The 12,571-nt window shown below is 43.1% G+C and overlaps 1 protein-coding gene across 4 annotated transcripts; it reads left to right on the top strand.

The window, feature by feature from the left end:
* Nucleotides 1-232: 232 nt before the first annotated feature.
* On the top strand, nucleotides 233-11,872 carry LOC112221685 (myosin light polypeptide 6). Of its 4 annotated transcripts, none has more exons than XM_024383920.2 (6): nucleotides 233-465; nucleotides 2,668-2,695; nucleotides 8,350-8,499; nucleotides 8,750-8,923; nucleotides 9,261-9,338; nucleotides 11,209-11,872. In XM_024383920.2, the coding sequence occupies exons 1-6, from the start codon at nucleotides 283-285 to the stop codon at nucleotides 11,235-11,237; spliced, it is 642 nt and encodes a 213-aa protein (XP_024239688.1). In that variant the 5' UTR covers nucleotides 233-282; the 3' UTR covers nucleotides 11,238-11,872. The 4 variants fall into 4 exon arrangements, with proteins under 4 accessions (XP_024239688.1, XP_024239689.1, XP_024239690.1 ...); XM_024383921.2 differs by having other exon boundaries at nucleotides 247-465; nucleotides 8,350-8,493; XM_024383922.2 differs by lacking the exons at nucleotides 233-465; nucleotides 2,668-2,695 and adding exons at nucleotides 1,807-1,958; nucleotides 2,412-2,439.
* Nucleotides 11,873-12,571: the final 699 nt, after the last annotated feature.

The raw sequence follows: 12,571 nt of genomic DNA, 5'->3' as shown, positions 1-12,571 counted from the left end.
TCTTCTCTATCCGTCTCTCGCTCCCTCTTTCTAAATATATCCCTCTCTCTCTCCACTGTCTCTCTCCACTATCTCCCTCTATTTATAGACTTACCTCTCCATTTCTCTCTCTCTCTAGCTCTCTCGCCATCTCTCCCTCCCTCTTTTCCTCTCTCTCTCACTCCCGTACACATCTGACACACTTTCTCTATTTCTGCCTCCACTCCTCTCAGCAACCACATTAGTAACCAGTACAGGGAACACCGTGCGAGAGCGACAGAAGTACTGTTACGAACTCCAGAAATGGCCCCAAAAAGAGAACCATCTATTAAGAAGACTCCATCGCCTGTGGCCCAGCAGCCCAGACTAGGGCCTCCTTTCCCTTGCCTCCCCTCAGCTAACCCTGCCCAGCCAAGGTCAGCTCCTGAACAGAAACCCAGGATGCTGCGACCCTCTGATTCTCCATTTGACCCCAGCACCATGGAGGTGAGTGGAGGTGCCTCCCACAGCACCCAACTCTGTGTATGTGTGTGTGTGACAGCAATGACAGAGCTTATGTGGAATGCAATCCTAAAATCTAGATCAGTGGAAGTCTCTTTACAAAATGTATCGATACAGTGCTGAATAACTACTATGACTAATAGGGCATGCTGAAAATAGCCCAATGCTCCCATGCCATAATAGACTGGAAAGTAGGCAGAGCGATAGTCTGTTTCTTGAGATGCAAGCATTCAATCCATTTTGAAATATGCAGTTTACTACTATTGTTTTGTCCTGGGAAAATGTTCAAGGCACAAAGCATCTCAAATTATGTTTCTCTTATGTTTCTCAATAGCATGATGTGCTTACAAAGCGGACTCCACAAATCCTCTTCCAAATAATCTTCCTATTGTCTTATGCGAGACTAATAGGAACCAAACTACCAGTATCATTCTGGGATAAAGATGAGTTGAGAACTAGGGCACTGCTATAGAAGCTGTCTGTGACTGACCTCCTCTGGGAGGGAGTGTGCTTATTTCTCTCCAGGAGATACTCAGATATAACCTTGGGGGGGTAGTGAAAGGAGATTAAATAAACTAGTTTTCTTTCCTTTATAAAAATGTTCGATCAGAAATGTAAAATCACAGAGACATCACAATTGGTAGACCTATATTTGTGTTTCATCCACATTAGGTCTGTCACTCTGTTATGAAACAGCCATAGCTTTGCTCTCATCCATGCTTTGTATGTTACTTTGCAATAGAATTAATGGTCTGCTGCATGTCTGTGTTGTGAGAGTTTATAAAGGGGTCAACATACCCATAGACTGTAAACACTCCTTGGCACTTTGTCCTCATTGATCAGAGGACTAGACAGGTTGTGGCCTAGTCAATGAGCTAGTCTCCGAACCTAAGGAATCCAACACCATTTCTAGAACAGGCCAAAGTGAAACATACATTCAGAGTATAATGTAGCTAGGCCTAGGACAGTTTCAAAATGTTTTACCACAGATAAAAGAGGAAATTAGAAGGGCTAGTTATATATATAATAATGCTCCTGAGTGGCGCAGTGGTCTAAATCTCTACATCTCAGTGAAAGAGCCATCACTACAGCCCCTGGTTCGAATCCAGGCTGTATCACATCCGGCCGTGATTGGGAGTCCCATAGGGCGCCCCCAATTGACCAGGCGTCGCCAGGGTGGGCTGTCATTGTAAATAAGAATGTGTTCTTCACTGACTTCCCTAGTTAAATAAAGGTTGAATTAAAAAAGATATCTTTGGTTTTACTATGGAAAAGGGGCAGGGCAGGGGCCACTCCTGCCCTGGCACGGCCCCTGTCCATGGTTATGCGCACTGCGCAGATGCAGCAGAGGAGCTATGACAAGCAAGTAAACACTGCTGGGGCTGTGCTAGTACTAGTAGGGCTTTTCCTTGCTGTCGACCCCTCACATTCTTCCAGCTCCCGACGTCTTCGACAACACTCCAACAGCCACAGATATGGTGGGTTCTTCAATAACCAGTATTAACTAACTAGCCATCCACTCGAAATCCTATTCTATTTCGGGAATTGTAGCTATGTCGAATTAGCTAACAGTGCGTTAACTTTACTAGCTAACGTTAGCCAGTTTCATTGAGCAGAACCAATTAGCAAGTTGGCGTTTTGTCGAAACTAGTTAGCCAACTGGCTAACGTTAGTTGCTTACTCGCCAGTTTAGCAACCCTAGTTTATTGATATAAAGTGGCATACCAGTAGCTAAATCTCAATACAATTTGCCATTGTCTCCAAATGTCACCCAGATGTTAGTATTTCTCACTGACTAGTAACGTTAGCTAGCTAGTTCCTAGATAAGGGTGTGATAGAAAGTTGTCTGCCTAGCTAGCTAGCCACAGGTCTTTCACAACAGGATTTTACAATATCATAGTAGCTAGCTAACTTTATCTTTCTTTGAACAGTCTGACTTCTCAGAAGATCAAATCATGGGTGAGTTACACATTTTGCTAACTAGATTAGCTAGCTAGCTAGCTAGCTAATTTTCCCAAACTTGACCAACTATTGCATGTTGCCATCAACTCAGACAAATGCCACTTATTTTTCTTTCTTGCTCGTCTTACTTTGTCTTTACTGGCTATCATCTGCTTTATGCCTTGTCTGTCATTCCTCCTATAGTAGCAAAGTTACCACTCTTTCCCTACTGCTTGTTCTTTCCAGATTGAGTTTAACCTGGATCAAATACACGGTGAGTTATCGGCGAATGACCCTAAAATTTGTCCCCTGAGTCTTGGACCTGAATCTAACCGTGTTTAAGGCATGTTGTTGGTCTGATACAGTTGCAGTCACACCATGGATATTACGTAACAAGGTGTCACTGGTATATTTTAATGACAGACTGAGTCTTACCTGTTATTTTAGCCCATTGTGTCATGTCTGTTTCCTGTTTTTTTTTTTACTGTCAGTAGAAAGTCTGTTTTTATACCTAGTTTCATCGGCGTTAGCTCAGATCCAGTATACAAGGTAGTAATAGGCTCCTGGTGTGTTTATTAGTGCATTTCTATAGACAGGAAATGCACCTTGTGCATACCATAGGTCGTCACTCCACGTTCTGTGTTTGCATCAATCTGCATACATTCCCAATTGTCCCGTTCCCATGTACCATAAAAGTTTGCATGCTATCTTACTAGCTTGTCATCTCCCCTGGAGTGTTCCCTTTCCTTTTTTGGAGTTAGACACAGACTAGTAGATAAGTCTTCTCCACTCCCTGGCTTGTTTAATCATGGTTGACAATACAGCTCGCTGTCCCTCGCTCCTCCATGACCTAATATGGTGTTGGGAAATGGAACTCAGCGGGCCATGGGGGAAGAGGGAGGCACATTCCTGAGAACAGGAAAAATTACAACAGACCACTGCTGTGTTTGCCTGTAGTTCTGAAGGGATATCCCATACTCTGCAGGCCAGGGTTGCGGTCAATTACACTTCAATTCAGTCAATTTGGGAAGTATATGGACACTTTTAATTTAAATGTACTTCCTTTTCAGTTTATTTCCTGATTTCACAGAATTGAACAGGAATTGGCCCCTAGTCTGATAAGTGGTCCTAGAACCGAGAGACAACCACCAAGCGCTTACATAATTTCTCCTTCTAGGCCCTTTAGTTGCTTATGGGCCCTTTCTAGTTAGTTCGGCCAGCTTCTTTATAAGACTTTGCTACTACTAATCAACTTGTTTGTTTTAGGGAAATGTTCAGCTGAATAGTAAAAAAATGAAACCAAATGGACTGATCTCAATGACCTATGGTTGAGATGCTTTGGCATTGCTTCTAACACTGTCTGCTACGGATTTAGTGTTTTCTGTGTCCTACACTAATACTCAGTAGAAACCTGCATGCCTCCTTGGAAGGCTTCGATAACGTCTCCCGACCTTATATTACGCAGACCTATTCAAGGTCATCAAATATTCAGATGGAAGTAAATGCACAAAAGAGGTTAGGACATTTGAGAACTTACTGGTGCGAAGACTCAAGTGTTGGTTACATAGGAATTCATATTAGATTTTTTTTCCCCCCCTTGTTGATATTTGAGTCTACAGTGTCAGCTTAATTAGGCACATTTACAAAGCTCATGATAGTTAGTGTAGGCAGTAGCAGATGAGCCTCTTGTGGCTGTTTAGTTTGACTTGTTTGTCATTACTTGTTCATGTGGATGCGGACTAGGCTAATTCCCTTAGTGAACTGGGTGTTGTGCCATTAAAGGGGGAACCGTTGTCATATGTCATAACTGTTGTCTACAGTGGATCATTTTCCCCAGCCTTGCTTAGTTAATAACACCTGAGCAGAATGACTTCTTCCCCCGTCTACGCTGCTGGCCTAATTAACCCAAACAGCCCTCGTTATCCAGGGTAGAGTCTGATAGGCGCCTTCGTGTAAAATGAGCTGGCTTCTGTCGAAATCACACGGAGAGACCCCGTCAATGGCGCAAAATTTGCGCACGAGAGTAGCCAGCGTCAATTCACATACACTGCGAAGCCAATGGAATTGGCATGAAAATCCACAATAAACAGTTGTATTTGTTCGCTATGTAGCCCCTGGGAGGTATTATTGTGAGTTCCTTTTGACTCCCCTTAGATATCGTACGCAAGCCGCCGTACCTATGCTGAAGTCTTGTTGCTTTGCTAGCTTTTTGGTATTTTATTAGGGTCCCCATTAGCTGTTGCAAAAGCAGCAGCTACTCTTCCTGGGGTCCACATGAAATATAATACAGAATGACGTAATACAGAACATCATTAGACAAGAACAGCTCAAGGACAGAACTACAGACATACATTTTTAAAAAGGCACACGTAGCCTACATATCAATGCATACACACAAACTATCTAGGTCAAATAGGGGAGAGGCGTTGTGCCTCGAGGTGTTGCTTTACCTGTTTTTTGAAACCAGGTTTGCTGTTTATTTGAGCAATATGAGATGGAAGGAAGTTCCATGCAATAAGGGCTCTATATAATACTGTACGTTTTCTTGAATTTGTTCTGAATTTGGGGAAAAGACCCCTGGTGGCATGTCTGGCGGGTGTGTGTGTCAGAGCTTGACTATGCAAACAACTTATGGATTTTCAACAAATGTTTCTTATTAAAAGAAGTGATGCAGTCAGTCTCTCCTCAACTCGTAGCCAAGAGAGGCTGACATGCATACTATTAATATCAGCCCTCTGATTACAATTAAGAGCAAAACATGCCGCTCTGTTCTAGGCCAGCTGCAGCTTAACTAGGTCTTTCCTTGCAGCACTGGACCACACGACTGGACAATAATCAAGATTAGACCAAACTAGAGCCTGCAGAACCTGCTTTTTGGAGTGTGGTGTCAAAAAAGCAGAGCGTCTTTTTTTATTATGGCTAGACCTCTCCACATCTTTATAACCATTGAATCTATATGTTTTATCATGACAGTTTACAATCTAAAGTAACGGCAAGTAATTTAGTCTCCTCAACTTGTTCAACAGCCACACCATTCATTACCTTATTCAGCTGAGGTTAAGAACTTAAGGAATGATTTGTATTAAGTATGTTTGGCAGCATGAGTGAAGAAGGCTTTGTTGCGAAATAGGAAGCCGATTCTATAATTAATTTTGGATTGGAGATGCTTAATGTGAATTTGGAAGGAGAGATTACAGTCTAACCAGACACCTAGGTATTTGTAGTTGTCCACCTAATATAAGTCAGAACCGTCCAGAGTAATGATGCTAGTCTGGCGGGAGGGTGCAGGCAGCAATCGGTTGAAGAGCATGCATTTAGTTTTTACTAGCATTTAAAAGCAGTTGGAGGCCACGGAAGGAGTGTTGTATGGCATTGAAGCTCATTTGGAGGTTTATTAGCACAGTGTCCAAAGAAGGGCCAATGTACACAGAATGGTGTCTGTGTAGAGGTGGATCAGAGACTCACCAGCAGCAAGAGCAACATCATTGATGTATACAGAGAAGCGAGTCGGCCCGAGAATTGAACCCTGTGGCACCCCCATAGAGACTGCCAGAGGTCTGGACAACAGGCCCTCCAATTTGACACACTGAACTCTGTTAGAGAAGTAGTTGGTGAACCAGGCGAGGCAGTCATTTGAGAAGCCGAGGCTGTTGAGTCTGCCGATAAGAATGTGGTGATTGACAGAGTCGAAAGCCTTGGCCAGGTCGATGAAGACTGCTGCACAGTACTATCTTTTATCGATGGCGGTTATGATATTGTTTAGGACCTTGAGCGTGGCTGAGGTGCACCCATGACCAGCTCGTAAACCAGATTGCATAGTCGAAGGTACATTGGGATTCGAAATGGTCGGTGATCTGTTTTAACTTGGCTTTTGAAGATTTTGGAAAGGCAGGGCAGGATGGATATAGGTCTATAACAATTTGGGTCTAGAGTGTCCCCCTTTTGAAGCGGGGGGATGACCGTGACAGTTTTCCAATCTTTGGGGATCTCAGATCTCAAAGAGATGTTGAATAGGCTAGTAATAGGGGTTGCAACAATTGCGACGGATCATTTTAGAAAGAGAGGGTCCAGATTGTCTAGCCCAGCTGATTTGTAGGGATCCAGATTTTGCATCTCTTTTAGAACATCAGCTGTCTGGATTTGGGTGAAGGAGAAGTGGGGAGGGGGCTTGGGCACATTGCTGCAGGGGGTGCTGAGATGTTGGTAGGGGTAGCCAGGTGGAAAGCATGGCCAGCTGTAGAAAAATGCTTGTTGAAATGATCGATTATTGTAGATTTATTGGTGGTGACAATGTGTCCTATCCTCAGTGCAGTGGGCAGCTGGGAGGAGGTGCTCTTATTCTCCATGGACTTTAGTGACCCAAAACTTTTTGGAATTAGTGCTACAGGATGCAAATTTCTGTTTTAAAAAGCTAGCCTTAGCTTTCCTAACTGACTGAGTATATTAGTTCCTGACTTCCCTGAAAAGTTGCATATCGCGGGGGATGTTTGATGCTAATGAAGAACACCACAGGATGTTTTTGTGCTGTTCAAGGGCAGTCAAGTCTGGGATGAACCAAGGGCTATATCTGTTCTTAGGTCAACATTTTTTTGAAATCCACCATTGATCTTCACATATGGTGTCCAGGGCACAGCTGGGGGCTGAAGGGGGTCTACATGTGGCAACGGTGAGAGACTTGTTTCTGGAATGGTGGATTTTTAGAAGTAGAAGCTCGAATTGTTCGGGCACAGACCTGGATAGTATGACAGAACTCTGCAGGCTATCTCTGCAGTAGATTGGAACTCCGCCCGCTTTGGCATTTCTATCTTGTCGGAAAATGTTATAGTTGGGGATAGAAATTTCAGGATTTTTGGTGGCCTTCCGAAGCCAGGATTCAGACATGGCTAGGACATCCGGGTTGGCGGCGTGTGCTATAGTAGTGAGTAAAACAAACATGGACACCCATGCTTTGTTTAATGCCAGTGGCAGGTCATTGGTAAAAATAGAAGAGTAGAGGGTCTAGAGAGCTGCCCTGCGGTACACCACACTTTACATGTTTGACATTAGAGACGCTTCCATTAAAGAAAACCCTTTGAGTTCTATTAGATAGATGGCTCTGAATCCACAATATGGCAGAGGTTGAAAAGCCATAGCACAACATCACAAGGATGTTGTAGCTAATTAACCTGACTTGGAAACAACCAAGTTTCATTCTTCTACAAACAGTGACGTTATTCTCTCTTGAAATCAGAGTCCTCAGGTTTTGTTTAGGCTATAAGCCTGTGACACAAAGCTCCGTTCAAAAATAAAAAAAACAATGTAGCCTATTTGACTGATGAACCTTAGCTTGCAGGCAAATACATTTTAAACTACATCTTTAGTCTACTTAGCATAGGGAAGATCATAACAATTCCTATTCTGCACATGACCCACACAATTTATCTTCTTATTACATAGACTTGCTTTCTAAGTTGACGCTTGCAGTCCATCTATTTTCTCTCTAACACGTATGCATTCTATTTCCAGTGTGAGCACACTCGTTCATTCGCTTAAAAAAAGCTTTTTGTTTGAATTGGGCTTTAGGCTACCCACTCCACTGTAGTTGGTGCTATCTCATTTTACTTTCCTATGTGCCACCATGTTGATCCCGCTGGTCAGGTGAAGGGAGACCATGATTCGTCCATTAATGAAATAAACTGATGTTAAACAATGCCAAGTTCACTAACCTGTTATTCTGGCTAAAACTACCTGAAGTAATACACGCATTATCAGTTGTTTGGTGTCTTTTTTCTCCGGCCTCTGTCCAACCTCTCTTGCATTTCCAACTTGTTCACCGTCTTCCCGTCTTAAAATGTTTTTGCTCCATCTCCTCCTAACCATTTAACATCCCTCTCCCAAACCCACTCATTCTCTCCTCACACTCAACCATATCTCCCTCCCTCCTTCTAGAGTTTAAGGAGGCTTTCCTCCTCTTCGACAGAACCGGCGATGGGAAGATCAGTTACAGTCAGTGCGGCGACGTCATGCGGGCGTTGGGCCAGAACCCCGTCAATGCAGAGGTCCTCAAGGTCCTGGGCAACCCCAAGGCTGAGGGTGAGGGTGAGATACAATAGAATACTGTATACTAGTGTTCTATTTCATTATGTGCCCTAAACATATCTCTCTATCAGAACATGTTTGGACCAGGGTTCTTTGAATTTTCACAAGCGAAGGCGTTATCCGATGCCAAAATGATCTTAACCGCCTTTGACCTAGCAATCACTCTTGTGCTGAAAGGGTTGTAATGTTTAGACCCCTGTGTTCATTCATATCATCATCAATTCATTAATTTCCTCCACTTCTACTTCAGAGATGAACCACAAGATGCTTGACTTTGAGCAGTTCCTGCCCATGCTGCAGGCCATCGCTAAGAATAAGGACCAGGGCTCCTTTGAGGATTTCGTTGAGGGACTGCGAGTCTTTGATAAGGAGGGCAACGGCACCGTAATGGGGGCAGAGCTGCGCCACGTCCTCACCACACTAGGTGGGTTACTAGAGCATCATTCTTTTACTCTCATCCACATCTGAGGAAAGACATTTCATGTATTTAATGCAGAATGCAAATCCCTGAGCAAAAGGTCATCTAATTTGGAAGTTGACTCAGAAAATATAAATCCCAAATGTCGCAAAGATATTCTCTGTAATGTGACCATTTTTTATTTTTATCAAAGCACAAACATCAAGCCACACTTCAGATTTCAAGACGATTACTGATTTTAAAGTGTGTTCTTTTTAAGGTCAACACGAATGAGAACACCCAACTTTTGAACATAACAGTGTAGCTATTACTTTACTAATATATGAGTTTGTCTGTCTATCAGGGGAGAAGATGACGGAGGAGGAGGTCGAGACGCTTCTTGCCGGACACGAGGATGCTAATGGCTGTATTAACTATGAAGGTGAGCGGGAGGGAGGGAAAATGAAAGATGGAGATAGAGGAGACACGGATGTGTTGTTGGGTCTGATTAGGTTAACAATGTGTTGCAAGTACCCCACCACCCTTACACGACTTCTATTTCTAACCACAACACCCTGGTTATGCAATGATGACCGTGCATGTTTCCTGGGCTACAGTGTGTACAAAATGAAGATATGGATGTTTTGGTGCAAAGGTTTGTTTATGCAGGGACCAATATTGATAGCGCTATCTTGCAGGTAGCCTTGAGGTTAAGAGCATTGGGCCAGTAACTGAAAGGTCGCTGGTTCAAATCCCCGAGCCGACTGGGTGAAAAATCTCTCTGCCCTTGAGCAAGGCACTTAACCCCCATTCCTCTTATGAGTCACTCTGGATAAGAGCATCTGCTAAATGACAAGTGTCGATGGCTGAGTAAGTGGACATGTTGTTTTTCTATACCGTTGAAGCAGTTGGCTGAAGAATTGGACTGAGGCGGTAAAAGTACCAGAGATTACGATCTCCTGTGTCACTGCACAGCGATGCAGCTCTGCAACATTTTGTATACAGTAACTGTTTGGTGATGGGAGAACCAGATTGTGAATACAAAAACGGAATTGGTAACATGCTGTGTAACTGTTCTTCCTCCACAGCGTTTGTGCGTACCATCATGTCTGGCTGAGCTCCGGTATGAGCAGGGCAGCAGAGGGTATACTGTAGAGCCTACTTGAACAACGGGCCTCTTCTCAGGCTCTCCTGCTTTTAGGCATCCCTGCAAAACATACACACAAAAGCTGTTATTTGCCTTGTAAACCCATTGTACATCTTGCAGTGGGATAGCCTGGTGAGAGAGAGCCCTGTTGTAGGGCAGTTTGGACTGGAGGTTTTGACTCGTTGGTAGACTCCCTGTTCTCTCCTGCTGCCCCCTGTGTCTCTCCTACCCTGAGCCTGGCTGCTACAGCAGGCCCCTCTGCATGTCTGGATATCCCGTCTGTCTGAAGGATTAGTGGAATCTCATTTGTATTCCTCACACCTTTTCCTTCAATGCATATGGAGAAGAGGAGAGTGGAAATACAATTGATATTCACCCTATAGAGGGGTAGTTTATACATGCAGAGCACTCTAGCAGGAGTGGTTGTTGTACTCCATGTTGTGTTCAGAGCTGGGCTGGATAATGTAATTGAGCACCTTTTGCAGCAGGTTATTACCCACAATGCAATTTTCTCATTTGGGCCTCATCACATGAATTCCATGCTGCCACAAATAGGCAGTTTGCCTTGGAAGTCTCTTCACTGTGGAAAGCCCCTACATGAGAATTAACACTAAATTGACCATATGAATCAATGTGAGCATATCTTATATATTCCCCCAACTCTGACATAATAGACCAGTCACTCCTCCCTTTTTTTTGCAGTGCATTTGCTATTTTTGCTGGCGATATCTTTTCTCCTTAAGGACACTGATTATAGCTGAGTGCTATTGTGATCTCTGTAGAGCCCCCCTGATTTCCCCGGATCTTTGCCTCATTGAGAAAACAAAGATGGTTTCTCTTCTTTGACGGTCTCTTGGATCCAAGACCAGTCATCCTGGCCAAATCCATCCACTTTGGCTGACTAGGAGATACTGTAGAGATGATCGCTCAACCTCTGTCCTCCTCCCTCTCCCCCACTTTCCTCTACTCATGGACTTAGAGAAACAAGGGATGTATCTCCTACAACAGCATCCCGTTTATATAAAGTAAACAATGTTGAGGTCGAAGGGTTAATTTTCAAACAACCAGGATGTTGCTGTATTTGGAGTTGATCCCCCCTCCCCCAATTAGCTGTGAATTGGGATTCTAATGTTTTTTTCTCTCTTCCTCTTTCTTTACATCACAGAACTCGTCCGGATGGTCATGAGCGGTTGAAGATCGAGAAGAACATTCCTTCCTATTCTTCGTTTTCACCCTGTTTATTTCTGTGACGCATTTCCCCTCCTTTTTGCAACTAGTTTCCAGTCCTGCCCCGTTTCCTGTGCAATTTTATTAGTTCTTCACGTCTCTTTTTTTAAATTTTTTTCGAAAGTGCCTTTACATGCCCAAGTTAAGACCATTAGCGACCCAAGCTTTTTTAAAAATGTTTAATGCGTCAGCCTGGTCCATTGAATTAAGAATAAGACCAACTTGCATGTAATTAGAAGCTTTGTGTGCTGCTGGCGTGACCAGCAATAACATTCCGAGAGAGAGCACTTCATACCAACTGTTTGCGCTGTCTTGCCAGTTGCCAACTCTGTCAATGGTATGACAGTGACAGCGATGGAGTTGTCGAGACGGCACAAAAAGGATCTGAGACCAGGCTAATGAAGACTTGCTTTGGCTGGGAATGTCTCCCTTCCTATCGCTGCCAGAGCTATGCAGTTAGTTAACCAATATGTATAAGAAGCCATACAATCATGACGACATAGAAATCCATGAGCGGTTCAGTGGATTTTTACCCTTTTTTTCTTCCATTTATTTGTTGCAGCGTTCAAATAAAAAAAAAATGATTTTCTGAAGAAAAACAATGTGCTTTGTTTTTTTTTCTAACAAATTAAAATTGTGAACATGATTTGACAGGATGAACATAATACACCTGTGAGTGTTTATTGTACAATAATTTTAGCTCCACAAATGTTTAACTGACTCATTGTCTTTTAATGCTCAAAAATGTGTTGCCATCTTAAGTGGGCACAAGAGGGCAGTGTTGTGTCTGCAAAAAGACCATTCGTACTCAGCACATCCAAGCAACGTCTACTGCATGTTTTGTGAATTACATGTTAGGCGGTAACCATAAACCCACAATGAAACCATAACTAATTTAATGACTACAATTCTAAAAGTCTGCTTTTTATTGAATATTGTCATTATGAGTTTGTACTGTTGGAAAAGGCACTCAATGGAAATAGTTTTCTTCATATTACATGTTTCTATAGTTACGAAGTTCTCTTGTAACCAGTGTAATATTGTTCTTAAGAGCTTTTGTGTATTTTACAACCACTTCAACCTCAACTTTCCTTGGCTCTGACTGAATTTAAAAAAATAATTATTGCGTTGAGATTGTACTACAGTTAACTGATCAGTGTCTGATCCTGTATGACAGTGTTCTCGATTGGAACATGACAGTGTTCTGGAACATTCCCAGTAGAATCCTGTATGTTATGTTGCTTAGTGTGCCAAGACCGATTCCTCTCTGGCTTCCTGACCTTTTCCTTATTCCCCTCACA

Source organism: Oncorhynchus tshawytscha, linkage group LG22 (genome assembly GCF_018296145.1).
Source record: "Oncorhynchus tshawytscha isolate Ot180627B linkage group LG22, Otsh_v2.0, whole genome shotgun sequence".
NCBI lineage: Eukaryota > Metazoa > Chordata > Actinopteri > Salmoniformes > Salmonidae > Oncorhynchus > Oncorhynchus tshawytscha.
This window is presented reverse-complemented; position numbering and strand designations above follow the sequence as displayed.

What these genes read in the sequence shown, in the direction of transcription:
- LOC112221685 (XM_024383920.2), top strand. Translation starts at nt 283, where the DNA reads ATGGCCCCAAAAAGAGAACCATCTATTAAGAAGACTCCATCGCCTGTG. An exon ending in TAACCTGGATCAAATACACG is followed by an intron (nt 2,696 to 8,349) that starts GTGAGTTATCGG and finishes CCCTCCTTCTAG; the next exon opens with AGTTTAAGGAGGCTTTCCTC. An exon ending in CCACGTCCTCACCACACTAG is followed by an intron (nt 8,924 to 9,260) that starts GTGGGTTACTAG and finishes TCTGTCTATCAG; the next exon opens with GGGAGAAGATGACGGAGGAG.